The 13699-nt window shown below is 37.8% G+C and overlaps 1 protein-coding gene across 9 annotated transcripts in view; it reads right to left on the bottom strand.

Annotated features, from left to right (window-relative positions):
* AKAP9 (A-kinase anchoring protein 9) overlaps nucleotides 1–13699 on the bottom strand; it is a 134822-nt gene that overhangs the window by 50256 nt on the left and 70867 nt on the right. For all 9 annotated transcript variants that reach the window (XM_059712266.1, XM_059712259.1, XM_059712268.1 and 6 more), the window contains 2 exons: nucleotides 11459–11664; nucleotides 926–1158 (listed from right to left, as the gene is read on the bottom strand). In XM_059712266.1, coding sequence (XP_059568249.1) covers nucleotides 926–1158; nucleotides 11459–11664 — 439 coding nt within the window. The remainder of the gene's footprint in view (nucleotides 1–925; nucleotides 1159–11458; nucleotides 11665–13699) is intronic.

The following is a 13699-nucleotide window of genomic DNA, read 5'->3' as shown; positions in this document are numbered from 1 at the left end:
CACTGAAGCAAGCAAGCCTCATGTTCGCTTCAAGCTGCCTGGCTGCTGGCCACCATCTTGGCTGGCAGTTAATTTGCATATCACCCTGATTAGCCAATGGGAAGGGTAGCGGAGGTACGGCTAATTACCATGTTTCTCTTTTATTAGATAGGATATTATTTTAATGTAGAAACTGTCCTACACTCTAATTTCCTAACAAGAGATAGTCTGAAAAGTGAAGTAATCGATTCATATTTGTGAAAAGGATGTGAAAATCATGTAAAGAAATTGTAGGTCTGATTTGTTCATATTATAATAGTAATGTTATGACATACTAGAGCATATAGTTTGTTTTTGGGATAATATATACTATTCCTTCAAATGAATTATATATATTATACTTGAATATTTCATATAATGGTGAAGTTAAAACCTCTTTTGGTATAAAAAAAGTAACATGTAAGAGTCTAGAAAATCTGAAAATTAAAACAAGATTCAATTTTAGAACTAGAATAATATGTCAGCACATTATACTTTATCACCTAAAAAGAGGACTATTGATACCAGTGTTGGTTGTCACAAAGACAACCAATTATTATTATTATTATTATTAAATTTTTAAATCTACTTTAGAGATAGAGGAAGGGAGAGAGAGAGACATGGATGTGAGAGAAACATTGATCGGTTGCCTCCCACATGCACCCTGATTGGAGATCAAACCTGCAATCTACACATGTGCCCTGACTAGGAATGGAACCACTGACCTTTTGGTGAATGGGACAATGCTCAAAGAACTGAGCAACACTGGCCAGGGCAAGATAACCAATTATTAACAGGGAGCCTAACTAAATTTCTGGAACTGTAGAGAGAAATCACTTAGTTGTTCCTTGGCTTAAAAGAAAACCTACTACAAACTCAGTATATATTAGTAATATAAGGAGGTTACCTGACTACTGGTTTCACTTATGGCTTCCAGGAGTTTTTCAACTGCTGCTTGTAGTCGAGAGCTAATATTCAGCATAAGTTCTTCATTTTCAGGATCTATTTCCGTTCCAGCAAAACCACTCCTCATGAGCCGTTGTGATAGCTCTGTTCCTTCTTCAGTTACTTTTGACCACACGCTACTGTCATTTCTTGGCATATCACCTTCAGAATAAGACGGTATAGACTCATCTGTAACTAGAGCATTATTTTAAAGGCATAAATAAATTATAATTAATAATTATAATTAAACAAGTTTACAAAATAAAATAAACACTTGACATCATTGAAACTACGAAGGTCTTTTAATAACAATGCAACAAAATAAAGTAGACTAATACAGAATATTATTTGATAAGCAAATAGGTAAAAATGAGAAAGATAATGTTATGCTAATAGGGTTTTGCAGAAATTAGTATTTGGGTTATTTAGCACTTTTTTCTTTGATAAAAACTTTTAAAACAACCTCCAACAGGTATTTACTAACTGCCTACCATGCAGTTATATATATATACTAAGTAATAGAGATATAAAGTGATGACAGCTGGATCCATCCTCAAGGAGTTTCCATACAGTATAAGAAGAAAATAAAAACATATACACCCACATGAAAAGCAAAACACTGTACAATAGGTTGTTTCAGATGGATGGAAGGACAGAACTGCTTGATTTGGTCTGCAGCAGACCCTTTGATTTCTGAGCACACTGGGCAGCATCACCTACTCCAGCTGGGCCATAAAAGGGACCGAGATCTTTTTGCAGCTTGCTACTTTTATAAGCAATATACTTACCGGGAAGAGGTTAGACTAATGAGCAGTTCTAATTTAAATATGGACTTATGCATATACATTATTCTTATTTCTTATGTGAAGAAAATTGAGTTTACTTGGGCAGAAGATAAGCTTTGGAAGTATTTAAACTAAAATAAAAGCATAGATTATCCATCACTGCCATGGAATACAGTACTAAATGTGGCAACAATAATACAACCCAACAATGAAATTTCCTGAAGAGGAATCACCTATTTATTATACACCAGAGGCCCAGTGCACAGATTTGTGCACTGGTGGGGTCCCACGGCCTGGCCTGCACCCTCTCGCAATCTGGGACCCCTTGGGGGATGTCAGACTGCTGGTTTCGGCCCGATCCCCGCAGGCCAGGCCGAAGGACCCCACCGGTACACGGATTCATGCACCGGGCCTCTAGCATGCATATAAGATTTTTGGTTAATCTCTTCCTGCCCTCCCTCTCCCCCTTTCCCTCTGAGATTCATCAGTCTGTTCCATGTTTCCATGCCTATGTGTTGAATATCTGCCCCCTGGTGGTCAGTGCACATCATAGCTACCGGTTGAACGGTTGCTTAGGCTTTTATATATATAGACTAGAGACCCAGTGCATGAAATTCATGCACGGGGCGGGGGGGGGGTGTCCCTCAGCCCAGCCTGCACTCTCTCACATTCTGGGATATCCCTCTCACAATCCAGGACTGCTGGCTCCTAACCTCTTGTCTGCCTGTCTGCCTGATTGCCCCTAACCACTCTGCCTTCCTGCCTCATCACCCCTAACCACTCGCTTGCCTGCCTGATTGCCCCTAACCACTCTGCCTGCCTGATCGCCCTTAACCACTCTGCCTGCCTGCCTGCCTGATCACCCTTAATTGCTCACCTGTCTGCCTGATCGCCCCTAACTGTCTCTGCCTGCCTGCCTGATCGCCCCTAACCACTCTGCCTGCCTGCCTGATGCCCCTAACCACTCACCTGCCTGCCTGATCACCCCTAACAGCTCGCCTGCCTGCCTGGTCACCCCTAACTGCCTCTGCCTCGGTCCCCACTGCTGTGGCTTCGTCCAGAAGGATGTCTGGAATGACGTCTGGAAGGTTGTTCAGCTGTCCGGTCTAATTAGCATATTATGCTTTTATTATTATAGATAGGGCATATTTCTTATCAGTAATTGTATGAAGTTAACAAATTAAAAACACAGGAAACTAATTTTCAAAATATGTGGAATTAACATTCACTTTGAAATAGTACAGCCAGGAGAATAAGAGCAATTTATTAAAAAATCTTGCTAATGTAACTTATGCCACACTGAGTTATCTTAATCTCATGTACTAACAATATCAGATGCAATTTCAGACACAATATCTGAATTCAGCACAATTCAGTACTTACTAAGCACTTCTTCTGTATAAGTCACTGGCTGAAAAGTGTAAAACTGCATTCTAGGAAATGATTTTAAATATTTGCTGTTACACAGCTTTATCTAGTTCTTGGAGTAAGAGTTAATACAATTTTCACTTTGTATTTTTATTCTCAAAATTAAAAAATAGACAACAACTAGACTGGTATTTACTTATATTATTCCAAATATTTAAAATGGAATGTCTTAATAGGGATATTTTATACATATTTATGAGCTCAAATTATGCTGGCATTCGAAATTAATTCAGATAAAGCACAGCATAATGTATATCAAATTAAAGTACTCTAGAAAATAAATGATGTTTTTAAAGAAGCTATGGAAGCCAGAAATACGAATGGCTTACAACAGATGTTTAAAAAAAAATATTTATGGCCCAGCCGGCATGGCTCAGTGATTGAGCCTGGACCTATGAACCAGGAGGTTACGGTTCGATTCCCAGTCTGGGCATGTGCCCAGTTGTGGGCTTGATCCCCACTGTGGGGTGTGTAGGAACCAACCAATCAATGATTCTCTCTCGTAATTGATGTTTCTCTCTCTCTCCCTTCTTCTCTGAAATCAATAAAAATATTTTTTAAAAGATATTTATGTTGTATAGTTACTTTACCTGAGGAATTAAATGCATTCTAGTGACTTTTCTTTCTAATGGATAGAGAACATGACAAGTCTGAGGAAAAAGAATAATCTGATCTGATGGAAAGTCAAGGCTTTATGGGGTAAGAGTATGTAGAGAAGTGAGGATGAGGTAAGGGGAAGAGAAAAAGAAGGCAGCTGGAAAGCAGGCTGGATCTAAGTTGTGAATGGTCTTACCTTTCATAGGAAACTGGGTTTTCGCTATAATAATGGGGAGGTAAATACTTTTTTAAAAAATATATATTTTATTGATTTTCCACAGAGAGGAAGGGAGAGGGATAGAGAGCCAGAAACATTGATGAGAGAGAAACATCGATCAGCTGCCTCCTGCACATCTCCCACTGGGAATATGCCCGCAACCCAGGCACATGCCCTTGACCGGAATCGAACCTGGGACCTTTTAGTCCGCAGGCCGACGCTCTATCCACTGAGCCAAACCGGTTTCGGCTATAATGGGGAGGTAAATACTTTTTTTGAGCAGGAAGATAATATCCAATCTGCGAATTAGGAAGCAAAATGCAGAGGAAGGACTGGAGAAGGAGAATTTGATTGGAAGGCTATTTCAATTGCTCAGATGAGAAGTGTTGAAGACATGAAATAAGGTGAAGGCAGTTGGGTGGAGGCTGGGTAGAGGTGGGCAAAGGAGGAAAATGGGGGGCTTCTGTAATACTGTCAACAATAAAAGTAAATTTAAAAAAAGATGCAGGAAGATTGGGCACAGGTTGGAAAAGACAACGTGTAAGACAAGGGAGGAAGAAAGTAGTAAAAAGATGACTCTGGGTTTCTAGCTGACTTGAGTCTTAGATGACAGAAGACTCATTACTGAGAAATCAGGAAAAAGTATATAGTGTAATCATGAAAAATAAGTCTGAAGTGTTAATGGACTATGTAGAGGAGAAGTCAACTTTTGGAAATTTGGGTCCATAGAGATTTAGGAGTCACCTGTAGAAAGGTGACAGTCAAAATCTTGGAAGTGGGTACATTTATTTTAAGAGCAATATTCACTGAAAGAAGTAGGACAAATAAAGTTGGAGCCTCTGTATATCATAAACTAACAAAAGAACCTGTGTGGAAAAAAAAATCAGAGGAAGACAGGAGCGATATTCCAGGAGACGAGAATGTTTCAAAAAAGGTACAGATTTCAATGTCATTTGTTTAGAAAGTCAAATAGGACAAGGACTGGGAGATGGCACTGGATTTGACAACTGGGTGGTCACTGTTGTCCTCTGAGACAGCAGCTTTGGTACTGTAGGAACAGGAACCAATGCTAGTGGAGGTAGGAGCCAGTCTAATCTCTCATCAACTCTGTTGAGATTTACCCTGAGATGGGAAAGCAAAGCTTGGAAAAACCAACACACACTTTTCTTTTTTCAGAGGGAAAAAAAATTAGTGGTGAGGAAAAGATTGAAGATACTGTGTATTACATGGAGCAAATCTCAAGCACAAAATAACAGATGATATATAAAACAAAAATGACTTATAAAAGGCCACTGAATGTTAATTTTTTAAAATGTATAATGAACAAAGTAGATATTAATGTACCTAGAAAAAATGGAGATATCAACTAGCTTAATGTATTTTATTAATAATATTTTGAAGATATAAATAAACAAAAATAATCTGAGTGTTCCAAAGAATAAATAAAACTTTCCGTTTATTCCCATGAAATAAAGGAGTGAGAAAGACATCAAGCTTATACTTTATTTGTAATAATTAGTTTTGAGGGGAAATAAGAGCATAATATAAATCAACAGGGCAATTTCATAAAATGCCAACAGAAATTTCCGAATAGTCAGTTTGGTGTATAGATTTATGATTTCAGATATGTGAACTGTAGGGTGCGGCTATAGGGTTAAGCCTCAGACTGACCTGCTGGCAAAGCCACAAATAAGTCCCAGCTTAGAGGGCACAGTTCTCTTAGCATAATTAGGCTTGACCTTATGACACTCCCTAGATCTTATCTGGGAAGCTAATGGGCTGAGAGAGATGTAGCAAGTGCTGCCAAAACAAGTGAAACTCACGAGAACATTGTAACTATGGTGACCACTACCTTGTTTACCTCTGGCTATAAAATAAAGGCTCAGCTTGCCTCTGGTTTTTCTCTGTGGCCTCATCCAGGCACAGGAAGATCCACCTAGCCAGGGGTGGGCAAACTTTTTGACTCGAGGGCCACAATGGGTTCTTAAACTGGACTCAGAAGAAGGAGCTGTGGCCGTGTTTCCCGACGTTGCCATGTTAACACTGCTGCTGGTGAAGGAGTGGAGGGGAGAGCAAGAGAACCCTCCGCTCTTTCCACTCCGCAGGCCGGATAGAACAGCTGAACGGGCCGGATCCGGGCCGTAGTTTGCCCACGGCTGATAGACCCAGCCTATTCTCTTTGTCTGTCATTTCTTCATCCTTCACCACCCTCACTCAGGCTTTCGAGCCCTTGGCTGAGCTGGCTCGACACAGTGAACCACTCATCTGTATCTTAAAATTAGCAGATAATGGCCCAGCCGGCATGGCTTAGTGGTTGAGCACTGACCTATGAACCAGGAGGTCACAGTTCCCTTCCTGGTCAGGGCACATGCCTGGGTTGCAGGCTTGATCCTCAGTGTGGGGCGTGCAGGAGGCAGCCAGCTTATCAATAATTCTCTGTCATCATTGATGTTGCTCTCTCTCTCTCCCTCTCCCTTCCTCTCTGAAATCAATAAAAATATATCTTAAAGCCGAAACCGGTTTGGCTCAGTGGATAGAGCGTCGGCTTGCGGACTGAAGGGTCCCAGGTTCGATTCCGGTCAGGGGCATGTATCTGGGTTGCGGGCACATCCCCAGTAGGAGATGTGCAGGAGGCAGGTGATCGATGTTTCTCTCTCATCGATGTTTCTGACTCTCTATCTCTCTCCCTTCCTCTCTGTAAAAAATCAATAAAATATATTTTAAAAAAATATATCTTAAAAATAGCAGATAATTGTTATTCAAAAATCCTTTAGTTATTTACTTTATGGATTATACCATGTTCATTCCACACACATAAGCAGCTTCTCAGGTTAAAGCAGGGTGGGTGATTAATAAAGCATTTCTCCGCCCCAATGGCCTTCAGAAGATCTCTATGGCTCTAATTGGAAACCACTGACTCGAGTTGGACTCTCATACCTGACAGATGAAAAAACTCAACTGAAGCCCTGGGAGACTGAGAGATTTGCTCAAGGTCACAGTGAGCTAGATCAAGAATCAAGGGCTTCTAGGTAGTAATCCAGTATCCTTTCCAAAAGGAAGTGGCAGCAAATGAGATTCTATCTTTGGCTTCCTAAGGGAGGGTGTATGCATTTGACTGGTGAACCGTCACAGTGGAAGCCTCAAGGAAAGTTTTCTTTCAACACATTCTGGGAGAACCAATTTTTATGAACTAGTCTAATATTCACTCAAGTTCAAGTGATTTCATATTGGCTCAAAATGTCCCTTCAATTTCATAAACTATGTTACTCTTATGAGGAAGCAAACATTTAAAAAAAATCAATTATTTGTTTTTTAGAGTTAACAAGTCCACACATGTTTAAAATCTAAACAAGTTCAGACATGAAGACTGAAAATAGATCACAAGTGCTACCTATAACCAAAGTCATATATAAAAATGGAAAAGCAGAAGTTGCTTCATAATCAGATTAAGAATGAACTTTTTCTGTTATATAAGACAAATATTTAGAAAGTCAGAAATGCAATAATGCATCCTTAAAATATGAAGGTCAGAAATAATTCTTACATATGAAACACTGTGTCAATATTTCAATGCCAATATTTTCTTCAAAGTTTATGAGAAAATTAAATTATAAATTCTATTAATTCAATACTTCCTTTGAGACAGGTCAGGGAAGAAGCTAGGAAAATTCCTTAGCAAGTGAAATGGGGAAACTGAGACACCTGAACAAACTGGTCAACCAATTTAAATCCAGATAATAAGTAGCAAGGTCTTATTTACACATTTTAGACCAAACTGGGGCAGACCCGCCTTGGTCGGGTCCCTCTTTGGTGACATTCTTTGAAGGTGAAACTGACCAGAGGATGACCCTGACCACTCTATATGCTCATTTTGATGCATCAGCACATTAAAGGACACACCTGTAAAGCTGATGGACATTTTATTGAGATCCTCCTGAGACCTCCCCTAAAATTCCCACCTTTAGAAAACAGATAAAAACCCTTAAGACAAAGAACCCAGCATATGTACTCTCTAGAGCAGCGGTTCTCAACCTGTGGGTCGCAACCTTTTGGGGGTCGAACGACCCTTTCACAGGGGTCGCCTAAGACCATCGGAAAACACATATATAATTACATACTGTTTTTGTGATTAATCACTATGCTTTAATTATGTTCAATTTGTAACAATGAAAATACATCCTGCATGTCAGATATTTACATTACGATTCATAACAGTAGCAAAATTACAGTTATGAAGTAGCAACGAAAATAATTTTATGGTTGGGGGTCACCACAACATGAGGAACTGTATTAAAGGGTTGCAGCATTAGGAAGGTTGAGAACCACTGCCTTAGAGCTTAGGAGAAAGAAAGCAAAGATGCACACCTAAAGAAAGAAAGTGCAGGCATGCTCTAGAGCAGTGGTTCTCAACCTTCCTAATGCTGCAACCCTTTAATACAGTTCCTCATGTTGTGGTGACCCCCAACCATAAAATTACTTTCGTTGCTACTTCGTAACTGTAATTTGCTACTGTTATGAATTGTAATGGAAGTATCTGACATGCAGGATGTATTTTCATTGTTACAAATTGAACATAATTAAAGCATAGTGATTAATCACAAAAACAATATGTAATTATATATGTGTTTTCCGATGGTCTTAGGAGACCCCTGTGAAAGGGTCGTTCGACCCCCAAAGGGTCTCGACCCACAGGTTGAGAACCGCTGCTCTAAGGGTTCCCACAACACTTGCAACCAGAGGGGCAATGAGCAGTCACAGCATGTCCTGGCCTAACTCCCTGAACCTGTCTCTGAGGGCCCCTTTTGCCTCTGTAACTTGTTTCCTGAGTACACACAGCCCAGCTGGCTCACTTTTTCTGTCTTTGTGACTTTGTTTCTAAAAGGCCAAGACAGCATTCTGAGCAGCCCACTCAAATTTTTTCTTCAAGTGTACTTTCGCTTTGCATACTAAATAAACTCTCTTCCTACTAGAGTTCTGAATTCTTTTTTCCCAAACTCAAGAACCAAGAGCTGACATTGCCAGTAACACCTTCAATATGCAAAATGGATCTGATAAGTGTCCCCAAAATGATATTAATGGTCATCCCAATTTTATTAATAAGACTAGCATATCAAAAAACACCCCCCAAAACAAAAACCCCAGTACATATCACTTAACAGATCTAAAAAAAGACTACCATATCATTGTTAAACATAAAAAACAAAGACTAAGTAATTAAATGATAAACATTATAACCAAAGATACTAAAAACAGCAAAATTCTTATCTCTGCTATAATATTGTACACACTGTATTTCTTAATTTTTCCTCTTCTATCTTAATATTGCTCTTTCAGAATCTTTTAAATAATTAAAATTTTAAAAGGCTTAATCGATTCAAGTGCACATAGAGTGGTTTTTAAGTAAAAATTAAGTACTATGAGTTTATTTTGCCTTGAATTGAAATCTCAGTATCTAACAGAGGCAGAGCTGCCTCGAACAGACTGTCAAACTACAGCAGGAAGGCCGGGGAGGGTGGGAGGGCAGGAGAGGGGTGGGTAAGAGATCAACCAAAGGACTTGTATGCATGCATATAAGCATAACCAATGGACATAAGACACTGGGGGGTAGGGGAGGCCAGGGGATTGTCATGGGCGGGGGGTGGGGGGGGGGAAGGAGACATATGTAATACTTTTTGTAATACTTTAAGCAATAAAAAAAAGAGAAAGAAATCTCAGTATCTACTTCACTAGACTGTGAATTGCTATAAAGCAGAGGGCATAGAGAAACTGCTCAATAAATGTTTGTAGACTTTGGCTGATAAGAACTGCTTAGAACTAAAAGCTACTGTATTATTGGCTATCTTAAAGTAGGAAGCAGACATATTTAATCTATAAAGGGGTGTGTAGATGTAACCATGCAAGAAAATAGATCAGATGTCCTTGCAGATCTGCTTTCTCACAGAAAATGAACATAAATACAATCCTCTGTGCTTGCATTAAATTACCAACTTATTCCTTTTTATAACTATGAGAATACTGCTCAGAAGAGAGTTTGCTGTCTTTTAATAAATGCTCTTTCCTGAGCATTTCAGCAGCCACCTTGAAAAGGTCTAAGAGAACTGCTATCAAAGAAAGCACAAAGTATTTTGTACTCTACAGAACATTCCTCAGAGTGTGTCTTTTGCATATGGTTTAGTTTAGGTCTTAGCAGAATAGCAAATCCCCCCTCCCAGATGATTAAGTAAAAGCCGTTTATAAAATAACTTTCAAAAATGCGTAATTTGATAAACACTCTTACAAAGAAACCAAGAAAATACTACCTAATTCTTTTATATATATCAAGTTTCATTTGAAGAAATAAAATAGCCCTTGATTGAGAGCTTAAAGTTGATTAGAAAAATACTTCTCACAACATCTGATAAGAATGAATTTGAAAACAGTTTTAAAATACAGTATTATTTCAGGTCTAATTACTAAAAGCAGCTTTTAAAATTATCTTTGACTTTGACTGAGTTGTTTTATATTAATTTTACTTAAAGTTCCAAATCAAGTTTTTTCTGCACTTAGAAACATGCAACTGGCCAACTTGTAATTAGGCAAACCTCTGTTAGTGGCATGGATAACTTCCTTCTCACATGAAATTTAAACAGAACACTCTCAAAAACTGCATAATCTGGCATTTTTAGAATGTCAGCCTCTAACTGGGGAGAAATGATTAGTTGTGGCATGGAAGTGAAGCATGGGCTTGATCTTCTGATCCAAGAGCCAGACTATTTCTCTCCACTTGAGAAAAACTTTCTCCCCTTCTAATATCCTGACTCCCTCTACAGTAAGAAACAAGGAATAAAAAAATAGGAGAGAATGGAGGTCAGCAATATGAAAGTAAGAAATTCAAAGCAGAGCCTAGCCCACACAGCTGAAAAAAGGTAGGAAGGCAGCTACGTCACGTCAGGACCTAATTTCTGGATCCACACATATTCTGCCGTATTTCACACCACTTTTCCAAAAGGAAGAAATAGTGTAACAGAGGATTGTTCAAAGATAAATTCAAACCTTGGATTTCTTATAAAAACTTTCTTCTAATCATATCAACAGATATGTGAAACTGTTGTTTGATTCTTAAAAGCTCTTAATTTCTGATCTTTCCTTTATTTATAGGGTGGTTGCAAGATAATGCCTAAACCTCCTGGTTACTGGTAAGAATCCTGAGTGGTGATGTAAAATTTTTCTTTTATTAGTGGTGAAATTAAACTTCCTCTGATTTATGTAGCACAGTAGTAACCCTGAGTATATATAATGACAACTCTAAGACACCACTTGTAAATGCTATACAATAATGGTGTTTTGAGAACAGTGGCTCTAAAGCATTTGTGTTTGGAGGTCTTTTTGTTGGGAAACCACTTTATTTTCAATACATAGCAAAGTGCCTTGAACTCTAAGATTTATTGATGATGATAATAACAGTTTCAACAGAATATAAAGCTAGTACCTCCTGTGTGTTCCTCATGAACACGCGACTTTATAGGTGCCTCTGCTTCTGACCTCCATATCAGGTTGGCAGGTGACTGGCCTTTACTAGATCTATCCAGAATACCGAGGACATGGCGGCCAATTGTTTCTTCAACAGCTGCTGTTGTCTTTACAACTTCTAAGAGGATCTTCAGAAGTCTGTTATTAGCTTTCTGGAGTGCATACCTGTAGAGATAAAGAAACAGTTATTAAAATGTTAAATCTTCTAAAAATCACTTTGCTTATGTCTCCAAAAAAGTGAACTACAAAATATCTGACTTGAAAAATAAAGTATCAGAAGATAGTCTCTATTAAAATAATATGCGCCGGAACCGGTTTGGCTCAGTGGATAGAGCGCCGGCCTGCGGACTGAAGGGTCCCAGGTTCGATTCCGGTCGAGGGCATGTAACTGGGTTGCGGGCACATCCCCAGTGGGAGATGTGCAGGAGGCAGCTGATCGATGTTTCTCTCTCATCGATGTTTCTAACTCTCTATCTCTCTCCCTTCCTCTCTGTAAAAAAATCAATAAAATATATTTAAAAAATAAAATAAAATAATATGCAATAGCACTACAATGAAATGCTTTTTAAAAAAATTCTTTTATACATTTAAAAATTTCCAGATTAAAAAAAAATTTAAGGAGATGCAAAAGTTGTGGTAGTACCCAACCGAAGTATATGTAAGTTACGAGATGTTAATACCACTCATGGTTATTCATATATGTTTTACATTGTGCCAAAGAATGCATTTTAAAATGTAATTTTAAAAATCCACTGGAAAAAATTCTGTATTTATATATCTTACTTGTGATGATCTAGTTGGTTAAATTGGCATAGACCTATTTTTAAAATGGTCTACTGTGAAATTTCACTATCTATTAATACCAGAGGGAATATCATAGGCCAATAGTCAGCAAACTCATTAGCCAATACAGCCAAATATCAACAGTACAACGATTGAAATTTCTTTTGAGAGCCAATTTTTTTAAACTTAAACTATATAGGTAGGTACATTGTTATTAACTTAAGTAGGGTAGTCCTAAGGCTTAGGAAGAGCCACACTCAAGGGGCCAAAGAGCCGCATGTGGCTTGCGAGCCACAGTTTGCCGACCACGGTCATAGGCCATTATATCTACTCCAGAGACAGAAATTTCTCAAGTTACATATACCACTCTCATTTCAACCAGTAGAAGGAACCTAGTTTCAGCCAAATGATATTAATGTGTGTTTCTCTTTTATAAAAACTCTTATTTTAAAAAAATCAGAAAATACTGCTAACCATCCACCAAAATATCTCAGCACTCAGAGATATCACTATTAACATTTTAACACCTATCTTTCTAGACTTTTCCCACCATCTCTCTCATACATATATTTTAAATGGAATTACCCTGGACAAACTACTTTGGTAAGCTTTCTATTTTGCTTAACATTAACATCTTTCCATGTCAATAATATAATGCCAGAAATGGTGATTCATAAGATGTTCTGATTAACCTTCTAGAGTCAGACTAATTAAACAATTCTCGTGTCTTAACAGCTTAATTCAACCAAGGTACTGCAGAGGCAAACTTTATATTTCATACATGTAGACAAAATAAGAGACTTTCATGGAAAAGATCCTCTGCCTTAACACAGCTTTCTCTCTCAGTTTCATACTGAACGACCACCAATAATCAGGTTAAAGGATATCTGTTTTCACAGGCACATGACATAACTATTTTAAGACAAGGTAATAAATGCATAATTTTTCCTTTAGTATTTGTCAAGTGAACAGGCAGATCTATTTTTGCACCTAGATCAAGTTCTCTGCTTACATAAGCAAGGCTATTAAAAATAAAACTAAATAATTTAGTTAGTAGAGTAAGTTAAGGGTTTTATTTCTTTAACTTTTCCTGAAATTTTGTTCAAGCCCCAAATACCCCAAGACTAAAATATTTTAAAAACATTTCTATATAAGAGAAATAATTAAAATTAATATGATGGCAAAAAGAAATGAATATGAATACTAATTTATCAGTACTCATCACAAAAAATCCTAATAATTAAACACTGCATAATTTAAAAAATATACCTAATTGAGATAAAAATACTTTATCTCAATTACAAAATAAACATTTATTTTTGTAATAAATGTTTTGTAATAAAATAAACATGTTGTTTATTTTATATTGCCATGGTAGCTCTAATTTTCATACACTGTCTTTCTTGTTTGAGTTCCA

The sequence above is a fragment of the Myotis daubentonii genome, chromosome 10, assembly GCF_963259705.1.
Source record: "Myotis daubentonii chromosome 10, mMyoDau2.1, whole genome shotgun sequence".
NCBI classification, from domain to species: Eukaryota; Metazoa; Chordata; class Mammalia; order Chiroptera; family Vespertilionidae; genus Myotis; species Myotis daubentonii.
This window is presented reverse-complemented; position numbering and strand designations above follow the sequence as displayed.